Source organism: Cricetulus griseus, assembly GCF_003668045.3.
Source record: "Cricetulus griseus strain 17A/GY chromosome 1 unlocalized genomic scaffold, alternate assembly CriGri-PICRH-1.0 chr1_0, whole genome shotgun sequence".
Classification (NCBI taxonomy): domain Eukaryota; kingdom Metazoa; phylum Chordata; class Mammalia; order Rodentia; family Cricetidae; genus Cricetulus; species Cricetulus griseus.
The window spans coordinates 262,761,357-262,787,011 of record NW_023276806.1 but is presented as its reverse complement, the minus strand read 5'-3'; the positions used below and the strand labels follow the sequence as shown (position 1 = coordinate 262,787,011).

The following is a 25,655-nucleotide window of genomic DNA, read 5'->3' as shown; positions in this document are numbered from 1 at the left end:
AACACAGATCACACTGTGCACCTGGGAACTGTGGAAAAGGGTCACTAGAGGTGCATGATGAGGCCACAGTGTGGCTTTAGGCTTTATGGCTATATTAGTTAATTTCCTCTTTCCTGCAATAAAACACTTGACCAGACAAGATACGAAAGAAAAAATTTACTTAGTCTCGTAGTCTATCATGGTGGAAAGCCATAGAGGAAGGGTCTTGAGGCAGGCGGTCACATCGCTTCTAAAGTCAGGAACAAGAGAGTGGTGAATGTTTCTGCCCAGTCACGTTTATTTTCTTGTACTCTGGGACCCAAGCCCAAATAATGGTGTTCCCCACATTAAGGTGCGTTCCCCACTTCAGTGAACCCAGTCAAGACAATCCCTCACAGGCATGGCCAGACACATGTCTCCTAGGAGACTCTAGATCTTGTCAAGTTGATGATGACATCTTGGAAGATGTCCTGTCTTTCTAGTCCTCCCTTCCACAGGACAACGTGAGACAAAGGACCAGAAGAGTGTTCAGAACATGTCTGTAGCAGGCAATATCTTGCAGGGCAGAAAGCAAGCTACTTCCCCTTGGATGAACACCTCCAGAAGCCACTGCACCAGCTTCCATGCCAGTGGAGGGTTGTGCCAAGCCCTGTGGGTTCCCTATGGGGCTAGAGTGTGAACTTGTGAACTCCCTGGACTATTTCAGCTCCCAGCATCACCTTCCAATTGGCCTAACAGCCAACTGAGGTCAAGCTTTGGAGAGGCTGTAGCCCATGGCTGCTGGCAGGCAGGCATGAAGGCCTCTCTTATGTTGGTTCCATGAACACCATCATACCTACCAAGGAGACCTACTCAGTAGCCAGGATGGTGTGTGGCCTTGTTGGAAGAAGTGTGTCACTGGGGGCGGGCTTTGAGGTCTCAGATGCTCAAGCCGTGCCCAGTGTGGCATTCTCTTCCTGCTGCCTGTCAATGTGGTTGTGAATGTAGACCTCGCCACTGCTTCTCCAGCATCATGTCTGCCTGCATGCCACCATGCTTCCCCCTGTGACGATAATGGACGGAACCTCCGAAACTGTAAGCCAGCCCCAGTGAAATGTTTTCCTTTATGAGAGTGGCCGTGGCCATGGTGTCTCTGCACAGCAATAGAAACCCTAACTAAACCTGGAAAAGCTGCCACTGCTATTGATGCATAACATACTGCCTTTATTGGTCTTTTTATATAAATATAAAGATATATATTTATATATACATAAAAAGATTACTTTTTTCACTCAGAACAATGCCTCTGAGAATCACTGAAGTTATTAAATGTATTAACATCTATCCCTTTTGTTGAGGAACAAGTAATTATTTGAGTATATCATTTATTTATCTCTTTACTACTTGAATAATATTTAGGTTGTTTTGGTTTGGGGCATGCATAAAAAGAACTGCTATAAAAAAAAGAAACCCTAACTAAGACAAATTGGTTTTCTTTGGGGGGGTCCACTTGACACAAGCCAGAGTCACCTGGGAAGGCAGAACCTCATCTGAGAAAATGCTTCACTCAGATTGGCCTGCGCACAAGTAAGTCTGTGGGTCATTTTCTTGATTTATGATGGATGTGGGAGGGTAATCCTCTGTGGGCACTTCTACCCTTGGGCAAGGGGTCCTGGGTAATATAAGAGAGCAAACTGAGCAAGCCATGAGGGGGCAAAACAGTAAGCAGTGTTCCTCCATGGTCTCTGCTTCAGCTCGATTCCAGATCCCTGCCTTTGAGTTCCTGCCCTGACTTTTCTGGATGCTGTAAGGTGAAACAAATCCTTTCCTCCCTGAGCTTCTTTCGGTCATGGTATTTATTAGGGCAACAGAAAGCAAACTAGGGTTAGCTTCAAGGTCACAGCCTGTGTCATTAATCAACTCCAGAGGGAGCTGTGTGGAAGTGTGACCTGATTTCTGGAGACAGAACTTTCTACAGGTTCTGTGATATAAAAGCCACCAGCACATCACAGTTGCCCTCCCATTCTTCAGACACTAGCAAAGGCCCCGTGAAGGCAATAGTTGCAAGATCTGAGACGACGGATCGGGGGTGCTACTGCTGGCTATCAGGGACAGGAAGACATTGAGTGGCAGCCTAGGAATGGCAAGAGTGAAGCAGGCTGGCATGGCTGCTCTGAGCTCAGTTGGGGTTACCTAGTGACTTGCAAGAGGACTCAGGGATTAGCTGTCTGACCCCAGTTTGTGATCATGGTGGCCTGCCTGCCCAGCTCTCCTTGAAGACAGCCAGCACCTGTCAACAGGTGATGGAAAGATGAATGTAATCTGGACCCTTCCCCTGTGATGTTATGTCTTTTGCCCTAGACACATCCTCATAGGACATTTAAAAAATGCTAAGGACATAGTTACTGTGTCAGCCTGCATGGGCCTTCAGACAGGAGCAGAGACCAGTGGATCACTCTCTGGTATTTATGATTAATAATGAACTGGACTTAACAATGCCTTGAGGACCCTCATATGCTGCCCTCCCTCCTCCTCTGAGGGGCCAAAATCAAGGATATTTCATACATTGCCCTGTCCTTTCCTGTCCCCACCCACTACAGTGTGAACCACTGACTTCATGAGGAGATGTGACAGATTATCGGTTCAAATCTGATAGAACCCTGATGACAGACCAAAGAAATGATTCTCTGAGTCTTCCTTGGTGATGAAAGGGTTAACTGGGGGTGCTTGCAGGAGCCTGGATCACACAAAGGTCATGGCATTACTGAAAAACCTGTCCCAGCATGAGTGACCACACACAAAAGCTGCATCCACTGAGCACCCTAAACAACATGTATGCAGCTCCACACGCTGATCCTCTCACTTACAGGGTCTGCTACTATTATAGCCTTAGGGAGGGGCCTTTAACTCTTTATATGGTTAAGTTTTATGAGTTTCCTGAGCCTTATAGGCCTCCCACGCACTCCCCGGGAGAAAGTGTTTCAGTGGGGAGGAGGGGGGAAGACCTGGACCACAATGCCCCCACACCAGTTCTCACCTGGTTTCAACTCCACCTTCACCTCTTAGCCCTGGGAGTTGTTCTGAGACTGTGGCTACTGCTCCTGGAAATGAGGGGGCAGGAGACCAGATGCAGAGCCCTCCAGCATCAATCTTTCCTCTATTTAGGGAACAAGTCAGAATTCGAGGTCACTTCGAAGATTCTTTCCTGCCTTCCTCTTGTCAGGCAGCCTGGGATTCTGCTGGACCTAAGAGTGGTAGATTTGCTTAGTGCTCTCTCCAGAACTTACCTGTGACCTACAAAGCACTTAGAGGCTTTTAACTTCTTTATCTACTTTTCCTTGCTTTCTTTCTTTTTCTCTTCCTTCCTTCCCATCCTTCCTTCTCCCTTTCCTACCTTTCTGTTCCTCCTTCCTTTCTACCCCCCCCCCGGCAAGTTTACTGAGACATGATTTTATTCCATACATATCATAGGACAATGTAATAAAACCAATAACTCTTTATTCAGTAAAATAGACTTTTTAAAATAATACAATACAGAGGTATGGCAACTATTGAATGGTTTCTTTTTTGTGTGTGTTACTGGTTTTTAGCATCATCGATTTTGGCCTCTTATTGATTGTGTATACTGTACCTCAAGAGAAGCCTGGTATACTTGGTGTCCCTTTTGTGCAGAGTTTATCCCAGAGCCAGGGAAGGGGGGAGAAAAGGATTGGGGCAAGTAGAAAAGATACAAAGAGCTAAGAAACAGCATGAGTATTTATTGCTAATCAGACCACTCAGGGAATCCTAGCAATTCGAAGCAGCATGATATGATGGGCTTCTGGGGGTGGCTCTGGAATTGTTTTCTTGGCTGCCTGTTCCAGGATGCTCATGATGGCACCATGAGCCTGCTCACACAGATCAGTACCCAAGAATGCCTCCACCCGCTCTCGCCATGCTGTCAGTTGTGGCCTTCCCTCAAACAGATTGTAGCCAATAGCCACCGGCTGCACGGACAAAAGGTGAAAGAGAGAGAGTTATTGAGACTCCATGGCAGGCAACTCAGCACAGTCATCATGGACACAGCCCCAACGGAAATGAGGGCAGTGTGACCCATCCAGGATCTGACAGGAGCCAGAAGCTGCCTCCCACCCAGGCAGGAAACAAGTCACTCAGGGGTCCCCTCTGTGATTCTGGCTTTTCCCAGGCCACAGTGCTTCTGACTTACGGAAGTGGCAAGAAGAAGGGTCCTGCCCTTAGCTACTATTCCACCCACTGTTCTCATACCTGTATCAACTCCTCCAGACACATGAGATCAGCCAGTGTCACCTGCTGACCAGCAAGGAAGGCCCTGTCCCCAAGGAACTTTTCCTCCAGGCGACACAGAGAGTTATCCATACTCCTTCTGTTCCGATCCACCTTCTCCTCTGGAATCTGGGTTCCAATGAGTGGCCCTAACACCTGGCAGAACATCAGAAGTACTCACTATGTAACCTTGACTGTTACTGGGTCCCCAAGGCTTGACCCCTCCCCAGAGAACCATGCACACCTTGGCCCACAGGAGCACTCCGAAGGTACCACGGATTCTATCAGCATGCCAGCCTAGGTACTCGTGGACTCGGGCACGGGCCTGCAGGTCAGCTGGGTACCAGTGATCTGCCACCTGGTACTTGGAGCTCAGGTAAATCAGGATGGCTGAACTGGGGACCATGCACAGAAGGGCTGTGAGGAGCCTGGCTCTTTCCCATTCTTCAGTGGGGCCTCGGGGATTTTCACATTTGAAATATAGTCCCTTCTAGTCTAGTCTCATCCCCTATCCCTGTCTCTGCTCCTTCTTTCTTCTCTGCAATGCTGTGCATGGAAACCAGAGAGACACTCAGGCACACAGACAGGCACACAGACAGGCACACAGGCAGCAAGAGTTCTGTCCCCCAGTTCCCCCCTTCCATTGATGTCATGGACACTGGCCTCTGGCCAGATCTTCTGCTCTCTGCCTCTTGAGGCTTCATCTGTATGGTTCTCCAGCAGCCTCTGTACGAGGTACAGACTCCATCCTTTTCTCATGGGAGGAAACTAATTCTCAAAACAGGTGACTAGACTGAGATTGCTCAGTTTAGAAAAAGATCCTTAGGGCCTTGAAACCTGTGTGAGATAGGCATGCCTTTGTGGAATGGCTAGAACATGCCAAAGGAGAACCATGTCCTCCGGTTTCTACCAGTAAGTCCAGCAGCCATCATTTCTAGACCCACCCAACAGACCTCTAGACCTCCTCCTTCTAGTCACTACACTCTAGTGGGAGAACCAGCCAGCACCTGGAGCTCTGACCCTTTCTCTAGTCTCCTGGTCTCTGGGCCAAGCCTTGCAGATTCGTCAGGGGGCATCTGGGAAGTCAGGAGAAACTCCTTCTAGCCTCCGTTATTGAGTCTCTGTTTTGTCTAATTGTGGACAAATGTCACCTTGTCGCCTTCCAATACCCAGCAGTCTCAGGGGAGGCCTCGGGGGTAGGGGTGGGGGCCTCAGCAGAAGAAACATGGCAGAGACTGGGAAGAGAGTGCTGGATCAGCCCAGAGTCATTCTAGCCTCAATCCCAGACAGGCTGCTCTAGCCACGCCCCCTCAGGGCCTGGGGTGGGCCTCTGCCTGGGCCCTGCCCCCCACCTCACCCCGGGGCCGCAGGAATTAAGAGCGGGTGGCATGGACTCTGAGTTTATTTATTGCTGCACCTTTCGGTCAACACGAAGTTTCCGTCTTTGAGGACAGGAACTGTCCGCAGACAGTTCATCTCGGAGAATTGCTTGCTCAAGTGTTGCCCTGGAAGGAAAAAAGCCAGAAAATGTGTTCAAGGGCTCAGGCAGTGCCTCTGTATTTCCTCTTTCCCTGTGCAATCAGAGTCCCCTCCCAGAGCAAGGCCAAAGCGGCCAAGACCAGGCCTGGCCCGGGACCAGCTGCACAGAGGTGGTTCAGCTGTGTGTCTATTCCCCGCGAGGTCTGCAGTGTTTTGTGAATCTAAACGTCGCGGGCCTTCAAAGCAGGAACTGCAAATCTTTCCTTTTCTCCCCTACGTCTCAGGGCAGAAAGTACCACCCTATCTTCCTTGTCAGAGCAGAATTCAAGTTTGGAGAAGGCTCTTAAGTGCGGAAGAGGGCATTCCCTGGTGAACGGCGCTGAGTGATGCGATGACGGCGGGCCGTGGGCTAGGGGTAGACAGGTACCAGGCTTGGACCAACCTTTGATTATTTCTACGGTGTGCATCTGGAACGGAATGCCGTTCTTCTTGGCGAAGATGTAGATGGCGCGACAGGGCTGCGACAGCAGGTCCAGGTAGAGCTCCAAGACCATGGCGGGCGGCAGTGGCACAGATGGTATGGATGGACCGACCGAATAAGCGTGCTGGAGAAAGTGTAGGCGATTCCGCTAATAGTTGTTCAAGCCACGCTCAGCTGGCCAAGCCTGCTGCTTTCCCCTCCGGCACAGCTGAAGGCCGTGGATCTTGGGAGAGGCGCTGCTTTGGAGGACTTTGCACCAAGGGGAGGGCTGAATTGCGCGCTCACTAAGGCAGAGGGCAGCGCTTTGCTCTGTAGAGCCGTGAAGCCAGAGATCCAGCCCAGGACTTCAGTGTCACCGGACAGGAAACAGCCAAACTCTGCTTTCCCGTAAAGGCTGCTCACTGGAATATCCGCCTCCAAAGGGTGAAGCTTGTGGCAGGATGCTAGTCTTTTGTTTTGTTTTGTTTTTCCAGACAAGGTTTCTCTGTGGCTTTGGAGCCTGTCCTACTAGTTCTTGTAGACCAGGCTGGTCTCGAACTCACAGAGATCCACCTGCCTCTACCTCCCCAGTGCTGGAATTAAAGGCGTGCACCACCACCGCCCGGCTGGAACCTAGTCTTAAGGAAGAACTGTTTTATCTGTCTCAGCTGCCTCAGTAGGGCAGGTCGTCTGAGAACACTGCATCTCCCCCAACATGAGATTTGGGAGGCTGTGCAGCTGAGGGAGTAGTCATAGCACGCTTGCGCGCTTGCACTCTCTCACACACACACACACACACACACACACACACACACACACACCACACACAGGTGACTTTTTTTTTTTTTTTTTTTTTTTTTTTTTTTTTTTTTTTTTTTTGAGACAAGGTTTCTCTGTGGAGGCTGTCCTGGAAGTAGCTCTTGTAGACCAGGCTGGTGTCAAACTCACAGAGTGCCTGCCTCTGCCTCCTGAGTGCTAGGGTTAAAGGCATGAGCCACCACCGCCCGACTCACAGGTGACATTTTCTACAGTGATGATCCATCACTGATTCACTGATCACTGACTTTATCTGAATTTTTTAGGATAGCTGTGGCCTGTGGCCCACATGGGGAACCAGAATATTTCTCTAGGTTTTATTTCCATTTTCTCATTTGCTTCTTTTATTGGGGGGAGGTGTTCGAGACAGGGTTTCTCTGTAGCTTTGGAGGCTGTCCTAGAACTGGCTCTTGTAGACCAGGCTGGTCTCCAACTCACAGAGATCTGCCTACCTCTGCCTCCTGAATGCTGGGATTAAAGGGATCGCCACCACCGCCTGGCCTTATTTGCTTATTTTTGGACACTGGGTGTCTTGCTATATTTTCCAGGCTGGTCTCATACTCTTGGGCTCCATTGATTCTCCTGTCTTAGCCTCTTGCATAGCTGGGACTCCAGGTGAGACCCACTCTGCCTGGCTTTTCGGGGATTTTTTGATTGATTGATTGATTGATTTGGTTGGTTGTTTGGGTTTTTTTGAGGCAGGGTCTCATGTAGTCCAAGTTGGCTTCAGCCCAGAGCGACCTTGAACTCCTGATCCCCCTGTTTTATCTCCTAAGGGCCAGGAATACTACAGCACCATGCTTACTGACCCTCACAGTTTTGACTTGCAATTCAAAGACGGCTGGGGGCTTGAATATCGTGTGGTGACATTTCCAGAATTTGATGGCAGGCTGGGCTGAGCAGAAGATGCCACAGAGAAAAGGAGCATTGTGGGGGCAAAGAAACAGGCTCAAAGTGTGGCTCTCTCAAATGGCCCTTCAACACCTTCCCCACCGCCTGACCCACTTAAACCCAGATCCCTCTCTCTCTCTCTCTCTCTCTCTCTCTCTCTCTCTCTCTCTCTAATAAGTTGGTGTTGGTTTTTTGAGGAATAGAATTCTGAAAAACACAAACCTGTTCCCAGAGGAGCCCCTTTGATGCCTTGGAGGGCTTATGGCCTTACTTGTGCAAATTCCAGTCAGAAGAGCAGGTGAATCAAGAAGTCTGTGTCCATCCAAGGAGATGAAGTAGCCCTCTGACTTGGTGGGGCCCTAAAAGCTTCCTGACCTTGTCGGTTTCTGGTTGTGATGCACAGGCTTCCCCTAGGCTAAACAGCCCCGCTCACTTACAGGGTCAGATATGGCTCATGGATGGACGGGCCCCTGAAATCCCCTAGCCTTCACCCTGCCTGATCCTACTTCTTCAGGCCCAGACACCTGCTTTGCTACCGTCTCTAGAGTTCCCTCCAACACTGGCAAGGAACTGGTTTGGCTATCTCAGTCCCCTCTTCACTCTTTCCCTCTCTTCTGGTTAATTTTCCCCACTAAATTCTTCCGTAAATCTTGACAAAAAAAAAAAAAAAAAAACCTGCCCATATTTCTGCCACCCTACTTCCTGACCATTACTAGTTTTCATCTTTCATCTTGTTGGTCAGATACCTACAGCCAGTGTGGCGATTTTGAGTGAGAAATGGCCCCCCATGGGATCATGTATTTGAACACTTGGTCCCCAGTTGATGGTCCATGTTTTGACAGGCTTACATAATCTATGCGGCATCTTGCCAGAGGAAGTATGTCACTGGAGGCTGGCTTTGGAAGCTTATATCCTCACCCAGTTCAATATCTGCCTTCTGTGTTCGGTTGGAGGAGTGATTTCTCAGCTCTCTGCTTCAGCAGCTGCCACCACGCCTTCCTCACCATTGTGGACTCAAACCCTCTGCAACCATAAGCCAACATGAGCTTTCTTCAGTTTCTTTTGAGTGTGGTATTTATCACAGCAGCAGAACAGAAAGTGACAGGGCCACAGGTGGTCTTTAGCATACGACTTCATTCTTAAACTACAAAGGGGCATCTCTAAGGACCACCTGTTTTCCATGTCGTCTCTTCTTCAGACTTCCGTTCTCTGACCTTAAAATATTCGGATTTTAACATGCTCACCAGTCCAAGTCTAAGAAGCTGTGTTTTTCTTTGACAGAATGAGATCATACCTCTGGTGACTGTGAAATTAAACCTAGTCATTGTGAATCAATTCTATCACAGGTACTGTGTTATAACCACAAAAATGCAAAGACAGTTTTCTCATTGTGCATTGTCCTAATGACTTAGCAAACCCTACATTTGCTGGTTAACATGACAGGACCTATGGAAGCTCTAGGTTTTAACTGGAGCCAGGGAGCTGGAGGTGGTACTGCAGAAGACTGTACAAAAGCCAACACAAATTCTTTTGAAAAGGATCTCTACACATCTGCCCTTTAACCAGGCCTCAAAGGATTCCAGGTGTTTATATAAAGTCTGAGTCTGTTTTGTTGAAACATGCTGCCCAAACTTGCCTTGAATCCATATGTGCCTGCCTTCACTTTCAAAGGGCTGGGTTTATAGATGGCACTGGCCAGCCACATAAGACTTTATATCTGTATCACAATTTTCAGGAAAAAATAAGCCAGATAACTAAGCATCAGTAGTAAGACGAAAGGCAGAAATCAAACCCCAATGGTGTCAAGAATTTTTAAACGTAGAATATATATAAATACAAAGTGTGGCGCTAAAAACATGAGCAAGAAACAAAAATATTGCAAGGTTTCAGATACGGATTCAAAACAGATATTGAGACAGACTGTTGGAGGTATCATGAACAGAGTTTTTAGGGGTAGAGAGATACAGCACAGGTTAAGGGCACTTGCTGCTCTTCCACAGGACGGGACCTGGCTTTGATATTCAGAGCCTACATACTGGTTTAACTCCAGGACCAGAAAATCTGATGCCCTCTTCTGGCTACCTAAGGTATCCCGGGTCCTTGGTGCCTGACAGACATACAGGCAAAATACACATAAAAATAAATACAATTTAAAATATTATTAAGAAGCCATTAATGTCATGGCTCTTCTAATAAACTCCATATGATACAGTGTCCCTCTGAAACCTACATCCAAGATGTATCTTTCAAGTATTTCAAAAAGACGTTGAAGATTTGAAAACAAAACAAAAACAAAGTAGAACTTCCAGAAATAAGAAAAAATGTAATAAACATATATATAAACCAGAGATAATGAAGTAAAAGATAGATCTAAAGAAACTATCCAGAATGTAGCGTACACAGGGGGAGAGAAATCTAAACTATGAGAAGAGAAAGGCAGAGACAGACATATAGAGGGGGGTCTAACTTCTGCCTAATTCAAGTTCCAGGAGAAGAGAAAGAATGAGGAGAGGTGGAGTTGAGGCTATGAGCGGGGAGAATTTTGGAGAATTTTGGAGATAGAAACTTTCAAATGGAGAGAGCAGGGGTTGGTAGTCAGGGCATCTGGGGAAGAAAAGAAAAAAGTGACAAAAAAAAACTAAGGACAGGAACTGAAGTCTAAATTTTAAGAGCCTCCATACAAGCCCATAATCCCAGCATTATGGAGGCTGAGGCAAGAAGATCACAAGGCCTGGGCTACCTAGTGAGACCCTATCTTAAAAACAGAACGAAAGGAAATCAGTAGCTACTGTGTGGTTCCATGACACGGCATTTGCCTAGCATTGGTGAACCTAGCCCTGGGTTCAACACTCCACACCACAAGAAACAAGCAAACGAACAAACAAAAAACCCTAACCAAACAGTAAAGAAGCCAAGTGTGTGCAGTGCCATAAAGGGCAAACAAGTAACACGATTAATTTGCTGAAGTGGTGGGAATGAATGAGTTCCAGAGAGCACGGTCCTGAAATATGCTGACACGGGGCTGTGGCAACAAAGTGCTGGCAAAGAGCCATTGAGAATGAGCATGCAAAGTCGAAACAGGGAACAGCTGTCCCAGGAAAAAGGACACCAGGTTTATAATACCCAAATATTGACCATGGGCAGGGTGTGTGTGTGTGTGTGTGTGTGTGTGTGTGTGTGTGTGTGTGTGTGTGATGAGGGGGGCTCAGTGATCCAGCACACCCTTAGCACAGGAAAACCACTGAATTCACATCATAGCACACACTTGTTGTAGTAAACACAAAAGACAATGAACAGAAAACACCTATTCATGGAGACTGTGGCACTATGAAAGACATCTCAGTCCTCTGGGCAGCACAGAGATGAAAAGCATCTGTTAAAAGGGAGCACACATTCAGGGACAGAGATGGGGTTAAAGACTTGAAAGAGCTGAACCAACATATACATGATGGGACTTGATTATCATCAGGAGGTAGCTTTTATATCCCTGCCGAGGGATCTGTGGCTTCTGGTGAATGAGGCAGAAACCTGGAGAAGCTGCACACCCTGAGTTCTGTGCTCGTGAGGAAATGTTGGTCGGGGACAAAAGAAAATACCTCAGTGTGCTGGTGGCTCCCCCTACTCTTCAAACTTGAGAGGGGTAGGGGTGTAACTCAGTAGGAAAGCACGTGCCAAGTATAAAAACACAGAGTCATACAAATCTGAACGACCACAGTATGGACAGTAGGATAGAACCCTCTACGGTCATGCTGGCACACCCATGTTCTGTGTATATGAAGATTCATATGAATCAGGGAGGGGGAGCTGGCTCATATTTCTGGATGAGAAGAGAAAAAGAGAAGAGAGGAGAACAGGGGAGGGAAGGGCAGGGCAGGACAGGAGAGGGCAGGGCTTATCTTCCTGAAATTGTTCTTCAGTTTTCTTTAGTGGCAGCAAAGAAAGAGCAGCATCTCCTGAGAACCCTTGGAGATAGCCCAATGAGAGGGGGCTCCAACTGGGTTTTGCTATTTGGGGGGCTTTGATGTTTTTACTATTGTGTATGTGTGTATGACTTGTGTGGGTGTGCCACTGCACACATGTGGAGGACACATTTCCACTGTGAGTTCCAGGGACTGAACTCAGGTTGTTAGACTTGTACATATACACGGGAAACATGGTTTACTCATGGAGCCATCTTGCCAATTTTGCTTTGGGTTTTTTTATTTTGGCGTTGTTGTTGTTATATGACAGGGGCATTCTATATAGCCTAAGGTTAGACTCAGATTCACAGTTGTCTTCCTGCCTCAGTCTCCCAAGTACAGAGATTAGAGAGCAAGTTCTAGGGCAGCCAAGGCTACACAGAGAAAGAATTTCTTTCACTAATAATGCAATAGCACAAGTGTTACGATAAATCTTTCCGCCAAAAGCTGCCCAAGCCCCACCGCCACGTGTGAGCTTTACGCCAGCTGCCCGCCCAGGTTAGGCCCAAATGAATACACAGAAACTTGTATTAGGTATAATGCTGCTTGGCCAATGACTAGGATTCTCATCTTTTAGCTCAGTCTTAACTATCATATAAGACTTATCTTATCGGACGCCTTATTGGCATCCCTCCTTGCCAGTGGATCACATCGTGCTGCTGGAGCAGGAGCGGAGGGGAAAAGAGGGACCCTTCCCGTTTCTCCTTCACTTAAATATGAGTCTCCTTGCTATGTCACTTCCTGCCTGGATCACCACTTCTCTACTATATATCCCAGAATCCTCTTTAACTCCTAGTCCCATCTACTTGCTGTCTCATTGGCCAAACAGTATTTTATTTAACAATCAATAAGATAAACATACACAGTACATTCCCCATCACACAAGGCTTGACACTCTTACTACCCATTAATAGCACACTCTCAACTGCAAGCCAGTGAAATCCAAAGAATTGTCCAAGTGTCTATTCATCAAACATAAGTAATTCTGGGGCTGGAGAGATGGATGGGAAGTTAAGAGCACTGACTGCTCTTCCAGGGGTCCTGAGTTCAATTCCCAGCAACCACATGGTGGTTCACAACCATCTGTAAGGAGATCTGGTACCCTCTTCTGGCCTTCAGGCACACATGCAGACGAATACTGTATACATAATAAATAAATCTTAAAAAAAAAAAGCAAAACGTAAGTAATTCTGTTAGTACAGAACAAGTGCCTTGAATTTTCACTTCCTATATCTGTATCTCCTATGTGGGGCATAGCTTTGGATTTTTAGATCTGTGTTTTAGGGCCGAAAGAGCCCTTTATAAGAAGGCAAGGAAGAGATCTTAAGGGGTGAGGAGGAAGTGAATCAGAAGTGACCACCGTCAGGAGCACGGGATGCTGGGGGTTAAGACTATGGAGTAAGAGGAAAGAGGTGAGGAGAGTGTGTGCTTGGGTTAACCAAAACTAAGGCTATATGGAAAGCCTGTATGGGAACCAACTGCTGTATTAGCTAATTAAAAGCTATAATTTTGGGCTGGAGAGATGGCTCAGAGGTTAAGAGCCTCTATACAGATATACATGGAAGCAGAATATTGTATACATAATAAAATCATTTTTTAAAAAAAGAGCTATAATTTCACATATGTTTATTTGTGTGCACAAATATGGATAAACCTGCTAGCTCTATTTTGTTTTCTGTGTGCACAAATTTCCCAGGCTGCCAAGTCTGCATTGGACAACCAGTAAGGGAGCTCACCCCTGGGAGAGGCTAATTCTTCTCCCAGCAGTCGATGGTTGCCTACAGTTCCTTGTCTAGTGGTGGCACCCGAGGAACTTAACCCCTTCAACATTAACATGTTCAGTGATGTTGCCATTTCTAGGAGACACTGTTTCACATCAGACTTCCTGGCATTCTGGCTCTTTCAATCTTTCTGCCCTCTTCTGTGATGTTCCCTGAGTCATAGATGCAGGAGCTGTGATGTAGGTGTATCTGCCTGGCATGCGTAATAAGGCATTACAATCTTCACAGAGTTAAAGCATTAGATAGATATACTCTGAATGCTCATTACAACAGAGTGCAAACTGCTGTCGCGTGTTTGAACACTGGGCCAACTTCATCTCCCATCGCATGGATGCACCTCAGAGACCAGTGCAAACACAAACCATGAAAACCAGCTACAAGAATTGCGAACATTTGTCCAATGCTAAACTCCAATATCCCAAACACACCACGAGGGACTCGGTGAGAGGACCACCCCGCGAGGGGCATCCTGGGAACTGCAACGTTCTCCGCCTTCCTCCTAGAGTCCACCACGCAAAGCGTGCTGGGAGGCCGCAATTTCGAAGGTGGCCAGCCTCACCCCGCACTGCAGGAAGGAGGGTCTACATGCTAGTTGCCTTGGCAACTGCTCACGTGGGCAACGGGCGTGGGACCGTCGGTTAGGGGCGGTAAACTAGCGGCCACAACCTCCAGCGGCCTCAGCATCCTGGGTTGGGAGCGTTGCTTAGGGAAAAGTGGGAGCAGAGGGAGGGAGAGAAGGCTGAGGATGAAGGACTCCAGCTGAGCCTGCATCTCCGACTGTTCTTGGGAGCCTGGGCTCAGGCTGGTCCTTTCAAGGGAACTATGCAGAATCGCTGGAAATGGGAAAAGGGATGGGGAGGTAGGAGGAGAAGCAGAGATTGGGGAAACATTGGCAAAGCTTAAACAGTGCTCGCCCTCCTCTCCCAGCCCAGTAAACAGTGTTTTTGGCAGCCCAATGTTTTTTTTTTTTATGTGCATGACAGGATCCGGAAAGAGCAGAAAGGGGGTTGGCGGCGAAAACCGGCTAACTGAAAAGTTCTTAGAACCGAAATCAAGGATCCAGCTCTGAAGCAGCGGGAAGTCGGGGGGGGTGGGGGTTTCTCTCGTGGCTGGTTTCTCTTTGTGGTGTTTGGACCTTCCTCTTAACAATCACACTGAAATTCAACTCTAGCTGTGGGATTTACCTCTGGGAAGGAGGGAAAAGCTGGCCAGATGCCAATGAGAGGTGAAAGCCACCACTGAGGCCCAGTCTAGAACCAACTACACAGGGGCTTTTAAGTGTGCCCTTGGATCCGTTGGAAGCACCCCGATGCCACTATGGGACTTGGACACCCCCTCCCCATCTTGATGCTCATGCTTTGTACATCTTTTATCAGGGCACCTTGGTGAACCAGCCGTGCAGTTAGGTGAATGTCTCCTGCTGGGAACACCCTAATAGAGAAGTCACTGAGCTCCTAAAGTTTTCTAAGGTTGCTTTGTTACCCCAAATAATCAGTCATTCCCTTCCCAGGGTCATTTCAGAGACCTAGTGACATACTGAGAGCGGTTTAGTATCTGATTTGGGGATCAGTTCCCACTCACCGGGTTTTGAGAACCACTGTGAAGAGAAGTGGTTTGAAGGCAACTTGTGGTCACAGCCTGCCGCTACCATCTCCTCCTCCTCCTCTTCCTCCTCCTCCTCCTCCTCCTTCTCCATTTGCCACGAGGGATTCATCAACTTGAGGGGGTGCTGGTCTCAATACCCTCTACTTGCCAAAGTCCCTTTAATCCATGCTCCTAGATTTGAAGCAAGGGTCTGTCACTTACTAGTTGAGTGATCTCAGGCAGGTCATTTCAGCTCTTTCTTGCTTGAACAGAGCCGGGAGGGTCCTTAATGAAGCCATATGAACCAAGGCATTTTGGTGCATTTTTTTTTTTGTCACCAATTAGAATGCCCTTAACAAGCACATCATCTCATGTCATGCTGTGTCACCTTCAATACTGGCACCCTCGGCAATGGTCTTCATTTCCTCATGTGTGACTGGAGGGTTATGATTCATAGTAAGCTCCGGAAAAGACACGTCATTTTAACAGTTGAAATGTAGTGAAGTAGATAGCCTTTATAGAAAGCAGCGCATAGCGTGGCTGGAGGACAGAGCCATCAATGTTTGGGGCTAAGCCGGTGGTGGTGGTGGTGGTGGGGAGACTCCTGAGTGAAAATGCAGCTGAAGAGAAAAAGCAAAACACTCAACGTCGAGAACAATCTTTCCCTACAGGCTTAGAAACTACATATTTTAAAAAGCTGAAAAAGTCCAGGGAGGAAAAAGAAATCTGACACTTCTATAAAATGCCAGATAGACTTCGGATATTCCTTTAAAATATTCCTCTTTGTTGGTGGGGGAAGTTGACTGTGTCAGGGATATTGTAGTATTTCCTATAGCACAGAGAGACAGTTGTGGTTTTTTCCTCTATAGTAGGTGTGTCCTTGAAGCTCTTTATGCAAGTAGGGAAGTCCAGTAATTTCATAAGATGACTTCAAAGTCCATAGATGTCATGCTGTGTCACCTTCAATACTGTCTGTCACCTCAGCGTTGGCCTTGGCCTCAGTTCCCTCATGTGTGACTGGAAGATTATGATCCATAAGAAGTAAGAAGACAGATGACTTCAAACTACAGAGATGTCCCACTAATCCCACACAAAATGATGCCTCAGTTTTTCCTTCTCCTACAGCCAATCTAACAGGACAGGGGATGAATGACTGAGAATTTACAGTGGAAAGAGACAGCAGGCCACAAATAACTTGTCAAAATACACCTGCAACTGCTCCAAAAGGACATAGCAGAGCATTGCTAAGACTCCTTCCTCCCAAGGCAAATGGGGGCCTGGAAACTCTAGTCACTTTGGCTAAAGACCGGCCCTTCTTGTGGGTAGCTGCATCAGTGCATCAGTGTAGCTGCATCAGAATCCATAAGCCTCTGAACAGTGTGAGGCTGGCTTACTGGTAATTCTGGCTAACACACTGTTTACACACACATGCCTCTTCCCACTCCACCCAACCTCACTGGCACCTACACACACACACACACACACACACACACACACACACACCCCCTTGACATGAGCAAGGCTCTTCTGACTAAGCTGTCCCACCCTCTCATGAACATATAGAGCTAGTCAACCAGGGGCCACAGAGACAGTCCTTGGAAGGGCGAGGGATGGAAGCCAGAAATGCCTTGCAGCACCCATGCAAGCTGCTACAGTGCCATGTCTTAAAACATGGCTTTGTATAGCGTTGTTTCAGAAAGCTGCTGGACATTCTATCCAAAAGTCTAAAAGGGATGCCATCAGGAAGGGAGAGCCTACGAGTAGAAGAGTGGAGAGCAAAGAGAAGTAGGAGAAGGGCACTCAACTCTCTGGGGCGGGTGGTAGACCCTGCTTGGTCCATGCTTCTCTCCTTGCCTTGTGCCTGCTACTGTGGTGAAAGTTGGCCCTGCCCTTCCCTTGCTATGAGAGGCCTCCTGTTTACTACTGGGCCCCAATTTCACCTTTATAAAAGTAGGGCTACTAATCCCTACCTCTCAAAGTGGTTATGAGGGTACACCAACATGACGTACAAGTCTGAGGACAGTGCCAGGAGATTAGGGAAGGCCATTCAGGTGGGCAATACCTTATGACTCTGGTGGTCAAAGCACAGCTGGGCCCAGCCCTTGCTTGTGTTGGGGGACATGGTCTTAGCCATTACTCGGTGCTGACCCTTAAATAAATGGAGCATCCTGGCCCATGCAGCCTCATGCATCTGTGGAGACCAGCTTAGGAGTGAGCTCAATGGTTAGGTACCTGGAAGGTTAAAGGGCTAGCTGTTCTGTTTCTGACCCAGCCTGCCTTTTCTGAGGACCACTGGGCAGAGAACCAGCAAAAGCAGGATCCAGAAGTCACCCCCAGCAAAGATCGTCAAAAACTGACAGGGAAGTTGGCAGGGATGAGCAAAGAGTCCTCCTCCACAGAGAGTTTCAGCTAGTGTGCTGCTTCCTGTAAGGCTAGTTGCTGGGTTACAGGCTCACAAATAGCTGGATGATGGGGAGACCTAGGCAGGGGTTGATGATAGCTGGTGCTAGCTTTTTCATTCCCCTTCTTGTTTCTTGTTTTCCATTGCCTTCACTATCAGAACATATTCTTCTTCTTCCAGAATGGACAGGCAGTGGACACTTTAAAATGGTTTCCTGGTGATAGTTTAGGGTTTGTATCCAGAAGAGAAAATGGGTATCAGGGATTCCAGGTTCCGGCCTGCAGAAATCAGGGGAGGTGAAATCCCAGCTGAGTGCAATACTTGGGGACCATGGGGGCAGGGAGATAGTGGGAGCACTGCTAAGGGGGGGCAAAACAGTGCCAGGCAGTAGCCTCAGTGCTCCCCCAGGAAGACCTGCTAAGGAGCTCTAAGAATTTGTGAGCGGCCTAGGATGACAGAGGCCTTCACAAGCTGGATCCCTTGCTGTGCTTCAGCCCAAAGTGGAGAAGAAGGTACCACTAGGTACCCACATAGGCATGTGGGCTGGATCGCCAAGATAGGACCCAGAAGCCCTAAACTGACACTGTCCACTACACATCGGTGTGAGTTGCTGAGCAAAGTTGGGGCCACTGAAAAGTATAAGAACTGAAAAGTTTTCTGGGCAGTCCCAACTCTTCCCCACAGAGAGGAGGCTAACCCCATACAACTGGCTCCTGCTAGGGTTCCCTAAGAAGTTTAGATTCTTCCCACCCAGCCTTGGGATAGGTTAGAGCACATTGAACCACAAACTGAAAATCTCTTCCTTGTTTGATGCCCCTAACTCAGGTCCAACCTCAAAGTCTAAATTTGGCTCAGAGTTCTACAAAGATAGGAAATCACTAATTACCACAATAAAAAGAGTCACCATAAATGTGTCCTCTCTCATTATAAATTTCTCAGGCTGAAATTCAGGTGAAAAAAATTATAGGTTAAAGTCCAAAGAAATGAAAAGCGAAATGATATATATGAGCAAACTATGGATTATACAAAGTAATGGGTTTTGTTGTGACATTTTCATACATGTGTCTAATGTACTTGTTCATAACCACCGACCCTCTCTCACCTCACCTCACGTTGGTCTCCTCCTCTTCCCCAAGTACCCCACCTCTTCTGCTGTCATGTCTCTTTCTGAAAACTTAGACTCCACACAGGAAACTAAAGTGGAAGGTCTACTTAGACATTGAAAAAGAGCCCAGAGGTCTGTTAAAGAACGGGGGTACCCCTCTGCTCCCTTGCTGGCCCCTGGGCAGTGGAACAGCTATTGGGTTACTCCTGCACTGTGGGGGTTCCTCCGTCCACATCTCAACATTTCAGTAAGGCTATTATGTGCTCTACAGAAGTAGGAGGGTGAGCCAGCCGGACAGCCTCAGACTCCTCACACTCACCACAGGGAAACCCTTCCAATAGTCTGCAGCTGCTTGCTGGACAGCTCCAGAGTCCCATCCCTACGTACCTTTTTCTGATGTCCCCAGACCTCTCAGCACAAGTGCTCTGGTCATTTAGCTGATGGAGGAAAGTCAATAGGGAAGAGGGGACATGGCCCAGACTCGACTGAGCAACTTCCACTGTGTGTCTCTCTTCCCCTCTCTGAGGGCTCTGTGTCACTCCTGTCATTCCTGGGGCTGCCCTGGGGACAGCTGTATCAACGGTAACCAAAATGTTTGAAATCTCACACTTCCACCCCCACCCCCACCCCTCTACACACCTGCGCACCAGGTGTCTTCAACCCTGAGAAATTCTCCTCCAGTCTAGGAGGCTCACCACGGTTTCTGGGGCATGGGCCCTGGACACTGGCTGTTGTCCACTTGGGATAGTCCTGGCCTTTGGAGTCGTTGTTGCTGCAGCAGCACAGTTCTCAGTGCCTGAGGACGTATCTCCACGTGTGCTTCCTCAGACTTCCCAGGCTTGAGCAATGTCACTCCAGAATGACTCAGCTCCACTTCTGCCCCTGGCAGAAAAAGTCTTGGCCTCTTTATCCCACAGGCCAGGCCACAACTGGTGATCTCAATGTTTTCCCTGTTCTCACTCCCTCCTTGCTTGCCAACCCAAGCGCTTGCCTTTTAGGACATATTCCTCTAGATTTTGTCTCCTGGAGTCTCCCATGGTGACAGACAGCAAAACCAATCAATCCTGCTTGGTCTCAGGCTCTGGTCTTCCCCCAGGAGGTGGCAACCATTGGTCACGCAAACCAAGCTCCTCCCTCAAAAGGTCTGCTACCCTCTCAAGATGTCTCTGTAGGGGCTTCCTCAAGACATAATCCATACATTTTTAAAAAGCTATGGCCTTGGGGTTCCAAGCAATCCCCTGCCATCCTACCAAACAAATCCCAAATCTTTTGAAGAGTTAACGGCGCTCTTCTGTCCTTCGATTTCCCCAGTCTCCAGGCCAGGACTTTTGGTTCTCACTGGGTCCCCGTCTGCCACGCTGACTGGCCACCTTCCGCCTCTGTCAGAGTCTGCTTCTCCTGTCTCTCAGGTTAGCGAGTCCACTCTTATTTAGCCCCTTTACCTCTGATCTGCCTGCCTCCTGACCCCTCATCTTCGAAGCTCTTCCTCCACAACTGATCTCTTTTCCTCAGCCCCCACTACCTCACTTCTGAGAATAAGACTGCAGGCATGTTTCCTCAACCATCCCAGTTCCTTCTGGGTCTCCCAAGTGAGCATTCACCAGCTATGACTGCTCCGAATGGACGAATCATTCAAACGGCCTCTCTGTCATCTTTGGGATGTGTAGGGACACCAAGTCATTTCTCTACCTCAACCCAAGAAAATAGCATATTCTCTGAAGGGCCCCGATTCCTTTTAATGCCATTGTCCACTGACAGACAAAGCCCTGATTTTCATGACTCAAGAGTCAAAACTAATGGCACTCACGAGTCCACGAACAGGGGACCAATTGTGAAGGTCTAAAGAATCAGGAGGGAGCCTCCTCTCCCCCTTACCCCCCCCACCCCGCCCAGTTCCAGTAGGAACCTTTGGGAATGCTGGGGGCAAGCTCATCGGTATTCTTCAGGCTCTTGTTGAAAATGCTCTTGAAAGCGCTGACGGCAGCCTTGCCTGAGAACACAGGAAGCCTGGAGAGCATCCTGCCTCCAACCTCTGTTGCCTCAGTGCTGCTGGGGGGTGGGGGAGGGGTGTGTGTGGAGCTTAATCTCCTGTTGTTCACCTGACCTTGCAGCCCAGGCTTGCTGACAATTCACCCACTAAAGAGCATGGCTCACATTCCCAAAGGACCCTGCTCATAGGAAGAGGGTGGGACATCCACCCACACAAAGGCCCTCCCTCCACCACACAACCCCAGAGGGACTCTGGGGAACTGGCAAGCACAGAGCCTTTTTGGGCTCCCATGAAGCCCATCATGCAGACACAGCACCCCCTAAAGCCCTGTGTTTTCACAGGAATTATTCACCTGGACTTAAAGCCACCGCCCAAGATGTTAGGCTTGAAGGGGCTTAAAACAAAACATCCCTTTTGTTCAATGAAAGTCTTGTCCACAGTTTTCTAATAGCACATGGCCGAAGGCAGGCACTATAAAGTGGGCTGTTGCATTAACTTTTCCTGGGGAGATGTGAACAAATGCCTGTTCACCTGGGACAGGGCACCAGTGACAGACTAAAGTAACCATTCCACCAAAGTCCAACCTGGTGAATGAGTTTATTGGGCTTATGAACAGAGCAGAGGTGTAAGGTTACTTACAGCATGGTAAGTGGCCCCCAAACAGCTACACCGATTCAGAATTCCACACCATTGCAGATGAAGAATTTATGGGAGCTGTGTCCCTCTTACAGTTAACTCAATTTGTATTATGTTCTAGCATGGGCCATAGTCACTCACACTAGGGCAGAGCACGAGAAAGGATTGCTACAATTCCAAGTGAGGGTTCCATGACCCTCCCCTCCTCTCCTCCCTCGTCCCAGGGAGTTATAGGTACCATTACTGTGGCCCTTGCCATCACTGTATTCGTGCTCAAATTAGTTGACATGGCCCTCGGAGCCAAGGTAATTTCTACTCCAAAACAGCAATGTCCTGCCTAGAGGGGGAAAGACACACAATAACCTGTGGCCTGCACTGGGTAGTTCAGGGGTGAAGAAAGCGACTTAGCTATTTATTGATATAATAAAATCCTAACAACAAAGACAAAGCTCAAGGAAGAGAAGGTTTCTTTGGGTACACGGTTTGAGAGTAGAGTCTATCATGGCAGGGCTTCAGACAGCTGGTCAAATTGCATCCACAGTCAGGAAGCAAAGAATGGTGAACGTGTCTGTGCTGGCTTGCTCCCTTCTGTACAGTCCAGGACCTGATCCCACTATCGGGTGGCTCTTCCTGCATGAGCCTAATCAAATGCATTCTCCACAGGCATGCCCACAGACTAACGCCATCTAAACAATCCCCCACAGCTGCCTAGAGGCTTGTCTCCTATGTTATTCCAGAGCCTGTCAAGTTGATAATCAACACTAACCATGTCATGGACCTCAGTGTGTATGCGTGCATGCGTGTGTATGTGCATGGGGGCGGGGTAGGGATTTCTCCAGGGATAACTGCATCTTATAGGCAAAGATGAGATGAAGACAGAAGAAAGGCCTCCCAGGCCCACAGGAACACTGCAGTGGTGGAAGCTCAGGGAGGCTGAGGATAAGACAGGGAGAATGAAAACTAGGAGCAGCTGTCTGCAAGGGCCAGGATCTAGTCAAGTCCTGGAGACAGGAAAGTGTTGGGCAGAGCCTCTACACGGTGTAATATTCAATGGACTACCGTAGCAGTCTGCTGTTTACCTTGGTACACGTGTCTTTTATGTCATGAAGTATGGCACACAAAAGATATACAGTTCAACAGATTCAAAACAGGCATCTGTAAGAACAAAGGGGGAAAAAAATACCATATAGGCTGGTTTTGACACACACCTTTATTCTCAGTGCTAGGAAGTAAGAGAGGCCTCTGAGTTTGAGGCCAGCCAGGGCTACATAGTGAGACCCTGTCTCATACACACACACACACACACACACACACACAGAGGAAAAACACCACCATATGACTGTCTAGGTGCCAGTTCCCATCACATACACACCCGCCCCCATCAGTGGCACCACTGTCCCCTTATAACAGATACCTTGTTCAGTTGGTTCATAGAGAATGAAGCTAACACAAAATTGCCCTTCAGAATGAGATTAGGAGAGAGAGCCTTGTGACCGTGGGTTGCTATGATCTGGCCTTGAGGTGGGAGAGCATTAGGAAAGGTAATGCCCGGAGAGGAGTTTCATGGGGCAAGATGGCTTAAAATGAGAGAGTTAAGAGAATTAGTTGCCATGTGCGTGATGGGGGCCTGAAGGAAAGAGGGAGCATTCAGAGAACTCCTTTGCACAAAGGAGAGCTCCTGGCCTTCATAGGTTTTTGAGGGGTTCCACACCACATGATTTAGTCTGGCTTAACCTTCTTGGAGCTGTGAGGGGGAGGGGCTGGGCTTGCTTCTATCCACTCCTCCCTCCCCAGACCAGCATGCACTGCTAACAAGGTTCACATCAGGGGCCGGTCAGCTGCCCGGGGTTTGTCCTGATTCCTGGGGGGCTGAGATCTAGCATGCACCACGTGGAGCACCCTTTCCTAGCTTCGTAAGCCTTACCACCTGCATGTGGACATCTGCACCATGTAGTTTGGGGCCGCCTGCTTTTGAACTTTGAATGAATGGGATCGTGTTATCGGAGCCTGTAGGTTTTCCTTCGTATTTACCTATCATATCATCCATAATCACCCACGTACCTGCATCTTGTTCGCTTCACTGCTGGGAAATGAAGGAGTTTCCAGTTCATGAAGGAACATACCGACAACCCTCCAGTCTCCTCCTTGGTAGAGCTACTCGGGTTGTTATCGGACACCATTTTCTCTGGCGTTTCTAGACCTCGAAGTGGGCATTCCTTACAACCAACATGATGGGTGCTTGTAGAAGGATCTTGTGATGGGTTTCATTCGGGTCCCTGTTTTTCAATGCGGGTGTTCCCGAAGTCCTTTGCTCACCGATGTACCGTTGCTGTGTCAGGTGTCTGTAACTGACGAGGACACCTGAAATAGTAGCTGTAAGGGGAGAGGCTTTGGGCTGCACGGCTCCTGAGATTTCCATGTGTGCTCTGAGTGGTCCTGCACAGCTCCAGAGGGTTCGGTGCAGGCCTGAGTGACCCCACTGCTTTGGTCTGAGACATTGTGATGATGAGTATATGGCAGAGCAAAGATGCCCTCCTCCTGGTGACTGCGAAGCAGAAAGGAAGGAGCAGGGCGTGGGAGGTAGCGTCCCATGGGGTCAGGATCATTTCCCTACCACAAGACCATTAAGTCCTAAAGGGTCTACCATTTCCCAGCTGCCACCGACAACACATGACCTCAGGGAGGACATTTAAGATCCAAATCATGACAGTTGTCTATTAGCAATTTGTTGTTTATGTATTCTTGATGGGGGCCTCCAGTCACTCATGATACGAACTGCAAAGGCCAGCAGGTCGTCTTCTAATTCTGGTGTTGGTTTTCTTAGCAATATATATTCTTCCTGTGTCTCGACTAATAAATCATCAAGATGCTATTCTCCTGATTGACCTTTCAAGTCTTATGGTCTTTTCGTTATGGGTTTTTTTGCTGTTTTTTTTTTTTTTTTTTTTTTTTTGAGACAGGGCTTCTGTCCTGGAACTCACTGGGTAGACCAGGCTGGCGTCAAACTCACAAGAATTTGGCTCTGCCTCTCCAGTGCTGAGATTGAAAGCGTGCACCACCACCACCTGGCTCTTTATGGTTTTAATACATACAAAGCTCATTTCTTTTCCATAGATATGGAATTCAATTTCTCTCCCCTTGTAGCAGGTGCCCAGAACTCCTAGTTGGAAAACGCTTCCTTTCATAGTTTTTGCAATTAGTTGTTTGGGAAGAGGGCGGCAGGGGCGGGGGGGAGGGGAGGGGGAGGCTTGCACGCCATGCTGTACCCTGCAGGGCTGCGCACACGAGTGCTCGTGCTGCGCTGGCTCTTCTTACACTCTACACGGATTTTGGTACTGCCTGCTCACCTATCGAGTCAAAAGGCATATTTGATTTTCCTTCCGCCGATCTCATTTCTGCCAGTGTAATAATCTCGCATTTTATTTGGATTATGTAGCTTTATAAGCTGCAGTGTTTTCTTTAAGGAATGATTTGGTTCTTCTTTGTCATTTAGAATCTCGTGCATGTTAGAATCGGATTGTCGATCTACTTTTTTTTTTTTTCTTTAAGACTTTGGGTAGGTTCCAGCACCAGGGAGGCAGGGGTAGGCAGATCTCTTGTGAATTCAAGGCCAGTTCAAGGAACATGGCAAGTTCCAGGCCTGCCAGAGCTACAAAGTGAAACCCTGTCTCAAAATAAATAAATAAATATTGGAATTTTGATTGAGCCTGTGGTGACTCCATAACTGACTGCCCTCGTGACATTGCCTTCTATCCATAAACAGGGTCGTCTCTTATTTAATTTGTAAGGACCTCGAGACATCAGTTTTCTCTCTGTGTAGGGCTTTTCTCGGACTTACTAGTGTAATAAGAACAGGACAATCTATACTTCTTTCTTCCTCTATTTCATCCCGTTCTTCACATTTCACCTTCCTTATATGCTTGAAGTCATATTTTGTATGGTATCGTGAAGTCATATCTTATTCTGGGGAATCTCAGTAATGCGTGTATGTGAGCATGCGTGTATGTGAGCATGCGGGCGCTTGCTTGTCTGATTCAGATTCCACACGCTGTCATCCTGCCTGTTCCTCTGTTCTCCTTTGGCTTTTATTTAGTTTTAGAACTTAAGAGTGCATTTTAATATACATACTCTATGCTTTAAATATTTAAACTCATACATATTTAAACTATACAAATATAGGTTTTTAAAAATTCTGCCCCAAGGTGCATAATGTGAAGTTTCCAAAGAATCAACAAAGAATTACTATATATATATTATATATATTCTGCCCACAGTCCCGACGATGTCAACACATAGATGAGCCTTTCAATG

The 25,655-nt window shown here is 47.8% G+C and overlaps 2 protein-coding genes and 1 long non-coding RNA gene across 4 annotated transcripts in view; all 3 read right to left on the bottom strand.

Annotated features, from left to right (window-relative positions):
* Positions 1–6,320, bottom strand: part of LOC100768553 (glutathione S-transferase theta-1) — a 36,705-nt gene extending 30,385 nt beyond the window's left edge. Inside the window, exon 1 of the mRNA XM_027394226.2 lies at positions 6,273–6,320. Coding sequence (XP_027250027.1) covers positions 6,273–6,275 — 3 coding nt within the window. The 5' untranslated portion in view covers positions 6,276–6,320. The remainder of the gene's footprint in view (positions 1–6,272) is intronic.
* On the bottom strand, positions 3,697–6,310 carry LOC100766034 (glutathione S-transferase theta-2). The gene is made up of 5 exons (XM_027394225.2): positions 6,164–6,310; positions 5,660–5,747; positions 4,487–4,637; positions 4,225–4,398; positions 3,697–3,944 (listed from the first exon to the last, which is right to left on the bottom strand). The coding sequence occupies exons 1-5, from the start codon at positions 6,273–6,275 to the stop codon at positions 3,735–3,737; spliced, it is 735 nt and encodes a 244-aa protein (XP_027250026.1). The 5' UTR covers positions 6,276–6,310; the 3' UTR covers positions 3,697–3,734.
* Positions 6,321–7,083: 763 nt separating the features above from the next.
* Positions 7,084–20,583, bottom strand: LOC103161054. 2 transcript variants are annotated; one of them, XR_003480986.2, is made up of 3 exons: positions 19,358–20,583; positions 15,210–16,229; positions 7,084–8,911 (listed from the first exon to the last, which is right to left on the bottom strand). It is a non-coding gene; the product is annotated as an uncharacterized LOC103161054 (long non-coding RNA). The 2 variants fall into 2 exon arrangements; XR_003480985.2 differs by lacking the exon at positions 7,084–8,911 and adding an exon at positions 12,949–13,006.
* Positions 20,584–25,655: the final 5,072 nt, after the last annotated feature.